At 47.9% G+C, this 13,301-nt stretch overlaps 1 protein-coding gene across 3 annotated transcripts; it reads left to right on the forward strand.

Annotated features, from left to right (window-relative positions):
- Window positions 1-92: 92 nt before the first annotated feature.
- On the forward strand, window positions 93-12,527 carry LOC119441637 (peptidyl-prolyl cis-trans isomerase NIMA-interacting 4). 3 transcript variants are annotated; one of them, XM_037706240.2, is made up of 4 exons: window positions 93-243; window positions 557-708; window positions 9,620-9,739; window positions 12,288-12,527. In XM_037706240.2, the coding sequence occupies exons 2-4, from the start codon at window positions 583-585 to the stop codon at window positions 12,444-12,446; spliced, it is 405 nt and encodes a 134-aa protein (XP_037562168.1). In that variant the 5' UTR covers window positions 93-243; window positions 557-582; the 3' UTR covers window positions 12,447-12,527. The 3 variants fall into 3 exon arrangements, with proteins under 3 accessions (XP_037562168.1, XP_049517430.1, XP_049517431.1); XM_049661473.1 differs by lacking the exon at window positions 93-243 and adding an exon at window positions 256-388; XM_049661474.1 differs by lacking the exon at window positions 93-243 and adding an exon at window positions 275-396 and having other exon boundaries at window positions 569-708.
- The last annotated feature ends 774 nt before the right edge of the window (window positions 12,528-13,301 follow it).

Consider the following 13,301-nt stretch of genomic DNA (forward strand, 5'->3'; position numbering starts at 1 on the left):
TTCACACCAGCTTCATCCCTTCGTGACGAAGCGTTAGTAACGTATTTTTCTCCTCGCAAATTTGTAACCATTGAATATAACTAAATTTAGCTCACATAAATGCTATTCCATATCTTGTGCGTTTTGCATTCTTTACGTGATTTTTAATTCTCCAGTGAACTAATCTTGTTGTTTGTTTACGTGAGCAACAACACGTGTTCTCATCGCCGATCCGTGCCAGGATTCAAGATCCCGCAAACGCTTGTAAGCATGGGTCTGGGTTCCCTGCCAAGATTGTGTTGAATAGACTGCTGAATGCAGGTTTTACTCTTTACTTGAGACACTTGCGTAGCAGGGCTATTGATTGAGAATATACTTCGCTCGCCTTCGTTGATATCGTCCCGTTGACGTAGGTAGCTCCATAATAGCATAATAGCTATGCGTAGCCTTGACACAGCTCGACGTTCTTGGCAGGTGCTAGTTTAGGATAGGCAAAACACGCAAGCACCTGTACCGTTTCACGATTACACGGCATAATGTAGGAATGAACTTAAAACGTCTTTCTATACGCTCGTAGGCCGGTACAGACGTGAGCCGGGACATATGCCTCCCAAAGGAAAAGGCGGCGACTCCAAGGGAGGATCCAAGAAAGGCAAAGGCGCAGGAGAAGCAGCGGAAGCTTCGGACTCCAAGGGCGGCAAGCAGGCCAAAGGTGGAACGGCCGTTAAGGTGGAGTGCTCCAGACGATGTCCAATGCAACCGGCGCTGAGCAGCTAGTCGCTGCTAACTTGCGCGGGATCGTCGAAAAACGAGGCAAAATCAAAACCGTAAAGCACGTTCATGGTAGAAAGTGAATTTGTTTCTGGTATTACTGGAATACATGAGTGCCTAAGGAACTTGACGGACTTGCACAGTATTCTGTAGCCAGTTCTGTTAACACTGTGAGCAAGACATGTAGTGCATTAATATGTGGGCCCATAAATGGCAGTGCACTTTGTGCTGCTGGCGTGGTACTCGCGTCCATGCTGCAGTCTAGTGTGTTTAACCGGCTTGCTGCGGAGCAAAAGAAGTGGTATTTCAACCAGGAGACACTGCTTTTGCACATGATCAAGCAGCAGCGCAACTTTGAGCTTGGTGGTTGCTGACATAATATGCATTGTTTCATCTGCAGCATGCTGCTTGAGCAGTCTGGACAGCTGTGTGGATGAATGCACCAAAGCAGCCAGTGCTTCCAGCAAATCCAGTCCCCAGCACAGTTGTCTAATACAGTTGTCACATGGCAGCTCTTTCGATCACGATCAAGCCAAATTGGGACCGAATTTCTCTGTCACGATTGGCACCTTTGCGCAAGCTGCTGGATGGAGCCAATCGCGAGTGTTTGAAACACTTGCCATTGTGAAAGTGTTTCTCAGAACCTGCATGTATAGTCCCTGGGGACTCTGAGAGAGCTTAAAGTGGACTGTAGGGGTCATGCTGGCAACAAGACACAGGCAAGGCTTTAGCCGATACCTGCTGGTGCGAGCTTCGATTATCCTGATTGATTTATAACAAGTCATGTTGCACCAACATAAACAGGCATGGTGTTTGATAAACATGTCTACTTTTGTACATTAAGTTCTTACAATGTTTTTCTGTATGATGTATATTCACCTCATCCTACACGACTGTTACTGACTGCCATATGTACATATAAAAAAAATTGAAACTGACCAGTTTCGCTCAAGGTTGGCAACTTTGTTTCGTTGCAAACCACTTGCCACATGTGGACTGTGAATGCCACATAGATAATCATATTGTGTCGCTGAGTGGAATGAGGGCAGAAATAAACTATGTGGACAGGACAGACACTCTGTCCTGTCCACATCGTTTTTTTCCGCCCATATTCCGCTCAATGACACAACATGATGCACCAACTGGCCCAACAGTCAATGCTTCTAGATAATCATAGTTTGGGCATATGCAAGCATGTCATAAATAAGTTGTTGCATGTGTCACTTCTTGTTTGCTGTGCATGGCACTGCCTAGAAAGAAAATATGTACTCAAGGGCATTTCTCTATTGCCTGTATCCACATCAAGGAGTCTGCAGTGGCCCAATGTTTGAGAATCGTCAGTCTAGAGCACACATGCAGTGTGAAGGCGAGCATTGCCAAATCGCCGCTGTTGGTGCTTGGGTCTGTGCCACTTGTACATCCTCTGAATTGAAGTCACTATGTACCTAACCACTGATGACTCCTGAATGTCTGTTTGGTCTCCTGTTGCATCTGCAATGCTCTAAAGTACTTGGAGTGGGAGTTGAAACCGTGTCCTCGCTCCCCGACCTGTCTTGCACCGGGATCTTAGTAACCACAAAATGACACAAGCCTGGACCAAACAGCACTCGTGTTCCTAGTGGCATTGTATCTTTTGGTGAAGGTTGTACATCCACGTGGCGCACTTGTGCACAAGCATTGCCTCTAAAACCCAGAAGCTGCAGCCATGCATAGATTTTTTTTTCTTGATAAAGCATTGATCATGTGCTCTGGACAAGCATACCAGAAGCTGTATGCTACAAAGCTTGACTGAATGTAAAATGTGCGAGGCTTATGTGAAGGGCAACATCTTCCTATGGCATCATCCTTCGTTTTGGTGACAGCATGTTGTTTGCAGTGCTGATGCTCATGTAAAAACTTGTTCGTGACTGGAATTTAATCATGCCAGACAAAACTGCCAGAATCTGAGGCTAGCAATCTCAGAGCACGTCTTTCTTTGTGCTGCTAGCCTCCTGGTTAGCTCAGAAGGCAGAGACTGCCATGGAAAGACATTGTTCCCCAATTAAATCCCTAGACCAGGAGGAGAATTCTCTTTTTCAGCTACGAAGCTTTATGAAAAACCCACATGAATTTCCTTTGTATAGCTTTGTGTTACTTTTGAGTGGATGCCAGTTTTTCCCTTTTGTGTCGCTGTAGCTCTCTGTGATGACAAGTGTGTTTTGGCAGTGCCTGCTCAGCATTAATGAATTATTCACCAGTAAAAAGAAAAGACAAAGATTACATTGCATCTAAGGAGGGGAAAAGTGTCAAGTTGGCAATTTTTTAGTATTTTTCTGCACAAGAAAAGGCTCAGATATGTGAAAATATTTTGGAAATCGGAATGTCAAACTGATGCCACTGGTGCTATGGCTTGTGCGTAAATTTCAAGAAAGAAAGTTCGATCTTCACTGTTTGTGCTAATAATTCACCATTTCTCACCGAATAGATGCAAATAGAGCTTTCAAAAAGTGATTTACTGGTCTAAATTGAATTAAAGGAGTGCCGACATGTAATTTTCAACTTGCCTTTCTTGCGTTACATGAAGGTTAAAGCTCTGTTGACCCTGGACAAACACTGGCACGTGTCAGAGCACCATAATTAAATCACAGTTTTTTTTTTTTTATTTTTACAGAACAGTTTTGGTTGTGGTCTCCAGAAGCTGGATGAGTTGTAACATCTGGAATTCTTCACAAATTGCACTAATGCACATCGGGGTGCCCTAGTGTGCAGTTTCATCCAATTATTGTGGCCCCCGAGCACATCATTACAGTTTGTTGAGGATGCCATAACCGTGGTGCCCTGATGCACTACTGTTTCATCCAATCGTCGCCGCAGGGCACACCGGTGCAATTTGTCAAGGATACCATAACTGGGTGCCCTAATGCGCTTTTTCATCCAATCAGCGTTGCCCCAGGATGCACTGGTTCAATTAGTCTAGAATGCCAATGGCAATACACTAGATCGCCTTGTTCCTGCAATCACTGTGGGTGCCACACACCGGCACAGCCAGAAGAAATACATGCAACACTGTTGTTTGCTGTCTTATGAGCAGCGTCATTATAAGCCTTGTTGCTGCATGATGTCAGCAAATTTTACCTCTGTGTCATGATGTCACAACGATATCATTGACGCAAGGTATGCCATTTTGAGGCCGACTTAAGTTTTAGTGTCTAATACAGGTGTTTCTCAACCTTTACACTTGCCGAGTGTCATCCTTTTACGTGCATGAAGCTTATGGTGGAGCTTCTATAGCTTTGCAACTGCGTGTCAGTACTCCTTCAGTGTTTCCGTTGGGTGAAAACGCATCACTGGGCCCATGGCCGGACAGAACATCAACGAAGTGAGCCATCGAGGCACTCTTAGAATTCTTAATTAACCCAGGCCTAGACTGTGTTCAAGATTCTAGACTGTGTTCTAGACTATTCAAGACTGTGAATAGACCCTGTGGACACAAATGCGAACAAGAGACAACACGTTGAACAAGACGGCGGAACAGCTTTAGAAAACACCAGAACAACAGACGTCTTCTTCGTCTTCAAGTTCCCCCTGTCCCACTACACGGAGCACGTTAAAGCACATATCGTCATCGTAGTCTAAATGTCTACATAGAGCACGCGTCATTTGCTCTCCCTCGAAAAGAGCATCGCCCCGATGCTAAACAAAAAGTTCGCTTGGTGAACACGAAAGTCCCTCGTACAGTCACTCGCTGACGTAGGGCTTCATGCGCACTACGTGCACAAGTTCAGAACGGTGTTGGCGGCGCTTTGTGCAGTAAGGGCTATCTGGAACGACCTCGTATGTGACGCCACTTAGCCGACGGAGCACATTATAGGGTCCGAAATATCGCCTCAGCAGCTTCTCGGATAGTCCCCGTTTTCGTATAGGCGTCCAGACCCATACTCTGTCACCGGTGTTGTAAGTTACAGGCCTATGACGGGCATTATAGCGACCTGCATCGTATTCTTGCTGCAGGTGTATTCGCACGCGTGCGAGCTGCCTGGCTTCTTCTGCACGTTGCGTAAACGCATCGGCATCCGTGTCAATGTCGTCAGGTTCGTGTGGTAGCATGGCGTCGAGCATCGTCCTTACTTCGCGTCCGTGGACAAGGCGGAATGGAGTCATCCGTGTAGTTTCTTGTTTAGCCGTATTATAAGCAAATGTGATATAAGGCAGAATCTCGTCCCAATCTTTGTGCTCTATATTCACGTACATGGAAAGCATGTCTTCGAGTGTTTTGTTCAGGCGCTCTGTTAGTCCGTTTGTTTGTGGATGGTAGGTTGTTGTCTTCCGATGAGTTGTGCCACTGAGCACCAGGACGTGATCTAAAAGCGCGGCTGTGAATGCGGTGCCTCGGTCTGTTATGACGATGGTTGGTGCGCCATGTCTCAGCACAACATTCTCTATGAAAAATCGGGCCACCTCTGCTGCTGTGCCTCTCTGGATAGCTTTTGTTTCGGCGTAGCGAGTGAGATAGTCAGTTGCTACAATAACCCAGCGGTTACCAGTAGTAGAGGTAGGGAGTGGACCCAAGAGGTCCATTCCGATCTGGTCAAATGGCGTTTGCGGTACTTGAACGGGTTGTAGCAAACCGGCTGGTTTCGTTGGAGGTGACTTGCGCCGCTGACAATCTAGGCAGGTCCGAACGTGATGTTTCACGGCAACGGGCAGTCCTGGCCAATAATATCTTTGTCGCACTCTGTTCAGTGTTCGCTGTATATCCTAGATGCCCAGAAGTGACCTCGTTGTGGCATGCTTCCAGTACTTCCCTACGAAGAGCAGTAGGAACGACGAGCAAATAGCTTGATCCGCTCGATGAGAAGTTCATTTTGTATAGAACTTTGTTCCTTAAGCAAAACGATGATAATCCTCTTGCGAAAGCTTTAGGTGCTGTCCGAGTTCGTCCGTCCAAGAAATTAATCAGGCCAAGCAACTCAGGGTCGTCATGTTGTTGTTGTGCAATGGTAGACGTGTCGAGAAGACCGAGGAATGCTGTTTCCTCTTCATCGGTCGAAGGAGCTGATTCTATGGGTGACCGAGACAGGCAGTCGGCGTCGGTATGCCGTTTCCCCGACTTGTGCAGGACCGTCATATCAAACTCTTGCAGTCTGAGGCTCCAACGTGCTAATCGCCCGGAAGGATCTTTCAGATTTGTGAGCCAGCAGAGTGAATGATGGTCGCTGATAACCTTGAAGTGCCGACCATACAAATAAGGGCGAAATTTTGTAACCGCCCATACCACGGCGAGGCATTCTTTCTCGGTTGTAGAGTAATTTGCTTCTGCGCGTGAGAGCGTTCTGCTTGCATAGGCGATTACTCTTTCTGTGTCCTCCTGGCACTGCACAAGAACAGCTCCAAGACCAACATTGCTGGCATCAGTGTGAAGCATTGTCGGAGCTGTCTCGTCAAAGTGGGCAAGCACAGGGGGCGTTTGTAAACGGTTCCACAAATCGGTAAATGCAGCTTGCGAGCAAAGTCTGCAATAAACCGCCGATAATAGGCGCAGAGGCCCAGAAAGCGTCTGACAGCCTTTTTATCAGAAGGAACAGGAACTGTGCGACAGAGGCAATTTTTTTAGGATCCGGGCGGACTCCCGCGTGACTGACGACATGGCCAAGAAACTCTAGCTCCGCAAAGCAAAAGTGGCATTTCTCCTGCTTTAGGGTGAGACCGGCGGACCGTATAGACTGCAGAACTGCTTCAAGCCGTTCAAGGTGCTCTTCAAACGTTGCGGAAAACACTATGACGTCGTCGAGATAGACTAAGCAGGTTTTCCACTTCATCCCCGAAAGCACGGTATCCATAAGCCGTTGAAAAGTAGCAGGTGCAGAGCACAAGCCGAAAGGCAAGACCTTAAATTCGTATAGTCCATCTGGCGTGACAAAAGCGGTTTTCTCACGGTCTCTCGGGTCTACTTCAATTTGCCAATACCCGCTCTTTAAGTCCATGGAAGAGAAATAACGAGCGCGTTGAAGCCTATCAAGTGAATCGTCTATGCGGGGAAGCGGATACACGTCTTTTTTTGTAACCTGATTTAGCTTTCGATAATCCACACAAAAACGCAGGCTGCCGTCCTTCTTCTTTACCAAAACTACAGGTGATGCCCACGGGCTCTTGGAAGGCTGAATCACATCGTCTTCAAGCATTTGGTTTACCTGCCGCTGTATCGCTTCACGTTCTTTTGGGGCCACACGATAAGGGTTTTAGTGAATCGGTCTCGCTTCGTCCTCTGTGATTATGCGATGCTTGGTTAGGGGCGTCCGACCGACTCTTGACGTCGTCGCAAAGCAATCGCGGAACTCGGCCAGTAGTGCAAGAAGTCGTTCTCGCTTGTGTTGCGGTAAAGTAGCGTTTACGTCAAGCACAGGTGCTGGGTCTTGCGCATGCGCTTCTTCTAGTACAGAAAAGCACCCACGAACATCAGCGACATCGTCAAAATAGGCCACAGCCGTGCCCTTTGGTAGGTGCCGTCGCTCTGTGCTAAAATTGGTCAACAGCAGGTTCGTGCGCCCATCGGTGATATTTACAATGCCTCGTGCAGCGGCGATACCGTGAGTAAATAACAAGGGAGTTACTTGGTCTGCAACTCCTTCACAATCAAACGGTACGTCACATGCAACCGAAACAAGTATACATGACCGAGGTGGGACGGACCACGTCGTTTTCGATTAGACGACAGGCGTTGCGTTTCGGCGATAAGCAGGGAAATAAATCTGGAGTCCTGTGAAACGTAACCAAGCGGTCCGGGATGTTAATTATGGCGTCGTATTCCCGTAGAAAATCCATGCCTAGGATTAACTCTTTACAGCATGTTGCAAGAACTACGAAAGTTGCCACGAAGGACAAACCTCCTATGGTGACTCTCGCCGTACAGCTTCCAGCAGGCGTGAGCAGTTGGCCGCCCGCAGTCCTTATATGAGGTCCGGTCCAGGGCGTTTTTACTTTCTTAAGGCGAACGGCTAGAGCTTGACTCATTATCGAATAATCGGCACCAGTGTCGACTAGCGCTGTCACTTGCTGTCCGTCAACTGACACAATAATATCGGCGCTCACAATTTCGTCGGCGTTAGAGTTTGTCGGTTTCACGGCGTCCTGCGGTGGGATCATTGGGGGTTTTTCGTCGTCTTGTCGGCCCGCAACCATACCCCCAGAGGTCGCCGCCGTTAGTTTCTCCGGCGTGGACTGGGCGACCTTCTTCCCCGGAGGTCAGAAAAAGTACGTCCACTCGGTGCAGATGAATGAGCCGGGGACGGAGAGCGTGACCGCCGGCCAAAATCGGTCTGGTGGTTGGGCTGAGAGTCATCGTTCAGAGTGCGCGTTGCGGGAGCACCTTGAAAAGTAGCGTCGTCGCGGCGTAGCATCTAGTCGTCACTGGTGCGTCGACCGTCGGACCAGGATTGATAAGGTTGAAATGAGGCATCGGGGTACCAGCAATGGCGGGAGACATGGCCGATGCCTCCGCAGTGATAGCAGAGGGGGCGCCTAGTGACAGTGCGCCATACGTCCATTCTTCGAATTTGCGGCCGCCTCGAAGGCTCGTCTTGTGGCGGTGACCAAAATGCAGCTGACGGCGGCTGGCGGTAGGACGGGATCGGCACAACGGGCGGATGTCTCAAAGGTTCCTCTGTTGGTGATGACCATGGTGTGGCCCTCGGTGGCTGATGGTGCGACCGCATGGACATAACAGCTGGTTGACGTCGGACAGCGTCGGCATAACTTAGGGGACGCTGCTCGTAACCAGGATCGCCTGCGGAGAACGCTTGTCTAATTTCCTCACGTACGACTTCAGCGACTGACGCCATGGGTGTGCCCGTTGCCGGTATCTCAAGCTTCTGAAGTTCTTCGCGAATAATCTCCCTAATTAGATCACGAAGGGAGTTCTGATTGCTAACGGTCATTGCGGCGGCATTGATAGGAGTGCTGGTGGGCAAGCGATCGTACTGCCTGCATCTTAGATGGAGTGCGCGTTCAGTACCAGTGGCTTCCTTTATAAAATCCACCACGGTACTCGGTGGATTGCGCACAAGTCCGGCGAACAGTTCTTCTTTTATGCCACGCATAAGGTACCGTAATTTCTTTTCCTCAGGCATGTGCGGGTCAGCTCTACGACACAGGCGGGCCATGTCCTCGGCAAACATTGCTACAGTTTCGTTGGCTTTCTGAAAGCGCAGCTCAATTAGTTGCTGGGCACGGTCCCGTCGATCAACACTCGCAAATGTTTCAATTAGCTGATGTTGGAAATCATTCCATGTAGCGAAACTGGCTTCGCGGTTTTCAAACCACAGTGCGAGCACTACCGTCAAGGGCGAAATACGCGTGGGAGAGCTTTTGTTGAGCAGTCCACCCATTGACCTTGGCAACACTGTTCGTACTGGTCAAGCCAGTCTTCAACATCTTCATGTGCTCCTACAATCGCACCCTACTGTACCTATCCTCGTCACCCCTCATTTTTTCCTCGTCCCCTCCCGTCTGAGCAGAGTAGCAGGCAAGAGGATATTACCTCAGGCCAACCTCTCTGTGTTTCCTAAATAAATTATCCTCTCTTTCTCTGCAGTGTGTTTTTAAGCAAACAGCAGTCTTGAACAGGACTTGAAATGCTTGTGCTGTTTGATTTGACATTAGGCATGGTAGAGCAGCACAAAAGAGAAAGACCAATGGAAGACGTGAGACAGAGAAAGGCTTCCATACGAGTAAACTCTTAACGAGACACACTGCACTTGTGTGTGTCTTACATCTTCCTTTTGTCCACTTCTTTAGTGCTACTCTACCATACCTAAAGCAGTCTCGAGCCCTCGGCAGCGCATAACGATTCCGTCGCGTGATGGAGGCTCTCTTCTGTGTGCGCACTGTGCAGGTTCGGCACATCCTGTGTGAGAAGCAGTCTAAGGCCCTGGAAGCACTCGAGAAGATCAAGGGAGGCATGAAATTCAATGAGGCGGCCGCCGCCTACAGTGAAGACAAAGCTCGCCAAGGGGTAAGCATCCCTGCCTCATTTGCAGTAGCGTCTTTTATCCTGGCATTGTCAAGCCATATGGCATGAAATTGTGGATTAGTTGCCCTGTGTTTTTGCCACCTGCTCAGGCTAAACGCTAGTGCTCAAAACCATAAACTCTATGTGGAAGTTCGTGTGTGAGGCTGGCTTTACTGGCAGTCTATGAGTGTGTTCTTTATTTATGGCTTTAACATGGCTTTAACAGATATGTGAACTTTCCACGTGTTGTGATTAGCACATAAAAACTAACACGCATGGTGCTCATTTCCTAAAATGTGGAAGAGGCGTTGGTAATCTCCTGAATGTCCTGGGCAAAGCTTTCAGTTAAAAGTAGTGCATGTGTCACAACCCAATTTCTCCATCTTTTTGCACTAAATATGAAGCCAGCATTTTCTTTGTGTCAAAATATTTGGCTTTCCCTGCCACCCTAGTCAGTAACCCTGAATATAGCTACTGGCTCCCTTCACAGCAATGGCGGCTCGGTGTGGTGAGTCTTGCAAATTAAATCAGTCTGTTCATTGTGGCTGGGTGCCACACATCAAGTCAAAAGGCAACACACTACAGCCTGCCAAGTCATATCCAAATCCACTGCTGTGGCTCAGTGTGCTGAGCACAAGGTCACGTATTTGATTCGCAGCTAAGCTGGCTGTATGTCATATGGGATGGAATGCACCAATGTTCATGGACTGGGCACTGAGTGTATGCCAAGGAACCCGAGCTGGTCAAAATTAGCCTGGAGCCCTACAGTACAGCATCTGCTTCAGCGCCCTCTCTGTCGCATCATATTCAGGCCTGAAACACCTTTTCTTGAAACTGAACAACACGCTGGGATGAGTGCGATGCTTTTGAAGAAACATATTCCTGAAGAAGTTTTTGAAAAAGACCTCGTTTGAACAGAGGTGCAGTAAGCACTGTGTTTACTTTCCCCATTCCTCCTTCAACTGGTGTCAGTGCTGCCCCAATTCAACTCATGAGCTCCTCCCAATTGGGGCAGCACTGATACCAGTGTCCTGCCTATTGCCCCATTCAGTCTATTTTTCTTTCTGTGTTGCGCTTATGGTAACTCATCAATGGTGGTGTCTCACAAAGGCACCCAAGGCTTGGGTGGCATAGGAGCGGTGACAGGTGAGACGCATTAACTGCTGCTGCTTCCTTGCATGCATGTGCCCAAAGGATGGCATCTATGGACCATCACACTTGCGGAATTTCGTCACTGATGTTGCCTAAGGAGAAAAAAAAACAAAACAGAACAGCAGAAACCAGCCACGATGACTGTCAATGTTAGTGACTAGTCTAACATATTTTATTTATTTAGTGTACCTCAAGGGCCTTGATGCGAGTCAGTAGTGGTACTATAGGTGGCTATACATATAAGCCGATTCACTATATGTGCGTTGTCTCCAGCAGCACGAGCGTCAGTGTGGAAAGCAAGTGCTGTCTTCCTCTCTCACTGCTGCCACGGGGGTGAGGGCAGTGGGAGAAGAGGAGAGCTGTCCTCCCCAAGTGCTCCACCATTACATGTAAACTTCATACTGTGCGGAAAAGTTCTCATGCGACAGCACATGCATCTCGGAGCACTATAATAGATGGTCTTCGGCCCTAAAGCCTGACGAATCCAACTCTCGAGAGTGCATGCACTTTGTTTCAGCCCCATTGTTTCAGCCTCACTGCCAACTACCGACCACGAAAACAGCCAAAGAAAGCTATTCGCTTTGAAAAGAGTGGGAGTTTCAATATCTCCAGGAGGGAGCAAGCAATCTGTTATGTGAGGTTGTAGGTTCTATGCTGCATTCAGCAAAATATTATTTTGCACACATGTACATGGCAACCTTGTCTACAGGCCAGGAATGGTAAGTTACGGTGTTCAAAAAAATTCACCATTACAATACTCCCCAATGCAAAATTTGAGCACAGTTCTATACGTGTTTTTATTTCACAATTTATTGGCTGGCGTGGACAATCTGACTTGTGTGGCATGTTGCAGAGGGAGCGAAGCATTGCAAAACAAGTAACACTCAAGCACAACGATAGCGGCGAGTAGAGTCGGCGATCGTCGAAGATCTGATCTGCGGGTCAAGCACGTCGGTTTTTATACATGACTCGTCGAAGGTTCCAGAGTAATCGCTGGTGCCCGCGTGGCTTCCAGAAAGCACTACACAATTCACATCGCGCATAAAATCAGATTACAAAAAGCTTTCGTGATCACGGCCTATGGATAAAACCATCGATAACATTCGAGAAACTTCTGATACATGCAGGCGCGTCGTGCGATAACGTTTAACATTTGTTAGCTAATGAAACGCAGTGAATGAAGAAAGATAAAGCGAACACACAACACGCTGTACTCTGGCGCCGTCTCGTAGCGATCGTCGGCACTACGCTTTTCTCTATCATCCTTCGCTGTTGTGCTCGTTCACTCTGTTACGTCGCCGACGCTCACCGCAGGAACGGGCCATTAAGAGCTGCGCTTTAAAAGTGTTTTCAGTGTCCATTCAATGCGTCGCAACATGTTCCCACTTTGTGCACGCAGGGCGACTTGGGTTGGATGACGCGTGGATCGATGGTTGGCCCTTTCCAGGATGCGGCCTTTGCGCTGCCCGTTAGTAGCCTGGGCAATCCTGTCTACACAGACCCGCCCGTCAAGACCAAGTTTGGCTACCACATCATTATGGTCGAGGGAAAGAAGTAGACTGACACACTCAGTATGTGCTGATCTCAGTGCGATGGCCACGTTGGCCTTTCTTGTATAATAAACAGGTGCCACTTTGCAGACTGCCTGTTGTGCTTCTTGTTTTTTGGCGGTAGCTGTTTATGTGAGCTTGTTCCTGCGTTCAAAAGTGGCGACATTATTTGGGAGCAAACAGTGCTAACATGGGACACAGAACAAGAACACATGGGACACTGCGCTGTAAGAAAAGGACTTCACGTAAAGGAAATCAACTGCAATAGCAAAACTAGGTGAGTTTTGTTTCCAGTGTTAGCGCTATTTGCCCCCAAGTATGTACCCACTTAAGGTTACAGAGTGGGTGCCAAGCGAAGGGAAGTAGTTGAGGATGGCCGAGACTTACGTAGTGTAATGAAATTAGAAAATTCGCAGGTGTAAGATGTATTCAGTGGGGTAATTGGAGATCACTTCCTGCAGTAAACGTGTAGATAAGATGGTGATATTGTACTCACTAGCTCACCTAATTGCTTTATCAAAGTTGGCGTCGTTGCATGTGTGTGTAATTGTTATCGCTGAAGCCTTGAAATAAGTGCACCTCTCCGGCACCAACCTTATTGGTGTGCAGGTATTGTAAAGTTAACAAAAATTTGTAATAATGTCATGACAAGTTTGTACACGAAATGCGCAAGTGTACCAAGTGGTTTGTAAATGCTGGGCGCGTGAGGTATTTGAGATAACCATTCCTTATTGCCGTAGACACCAGCAGGCTCATCATCATCACCAGCAGGCCCGTAACAATATGTATCTAGGCATGCGGCTTCTTGTTGGTTGACCCCTTATCATTCATACTGCACAGTTTGTTCAAAGATGGGAGTGTAC

Source organism: Dermacentor silvarum, chromosome 2 (genome assembly GCF_013339745.2).
Source record: "Dermacentor silvarum isolate Dsil-2018 chromosome 2, BIME_Dsil_1.4, whole genome shotgun sequence".
NCBI lineage: Eukaryota > Metazoa > Arthropoda > Arachnida > Ixodida > Ixodidae > Dermacentor > Dermacentor silvarum.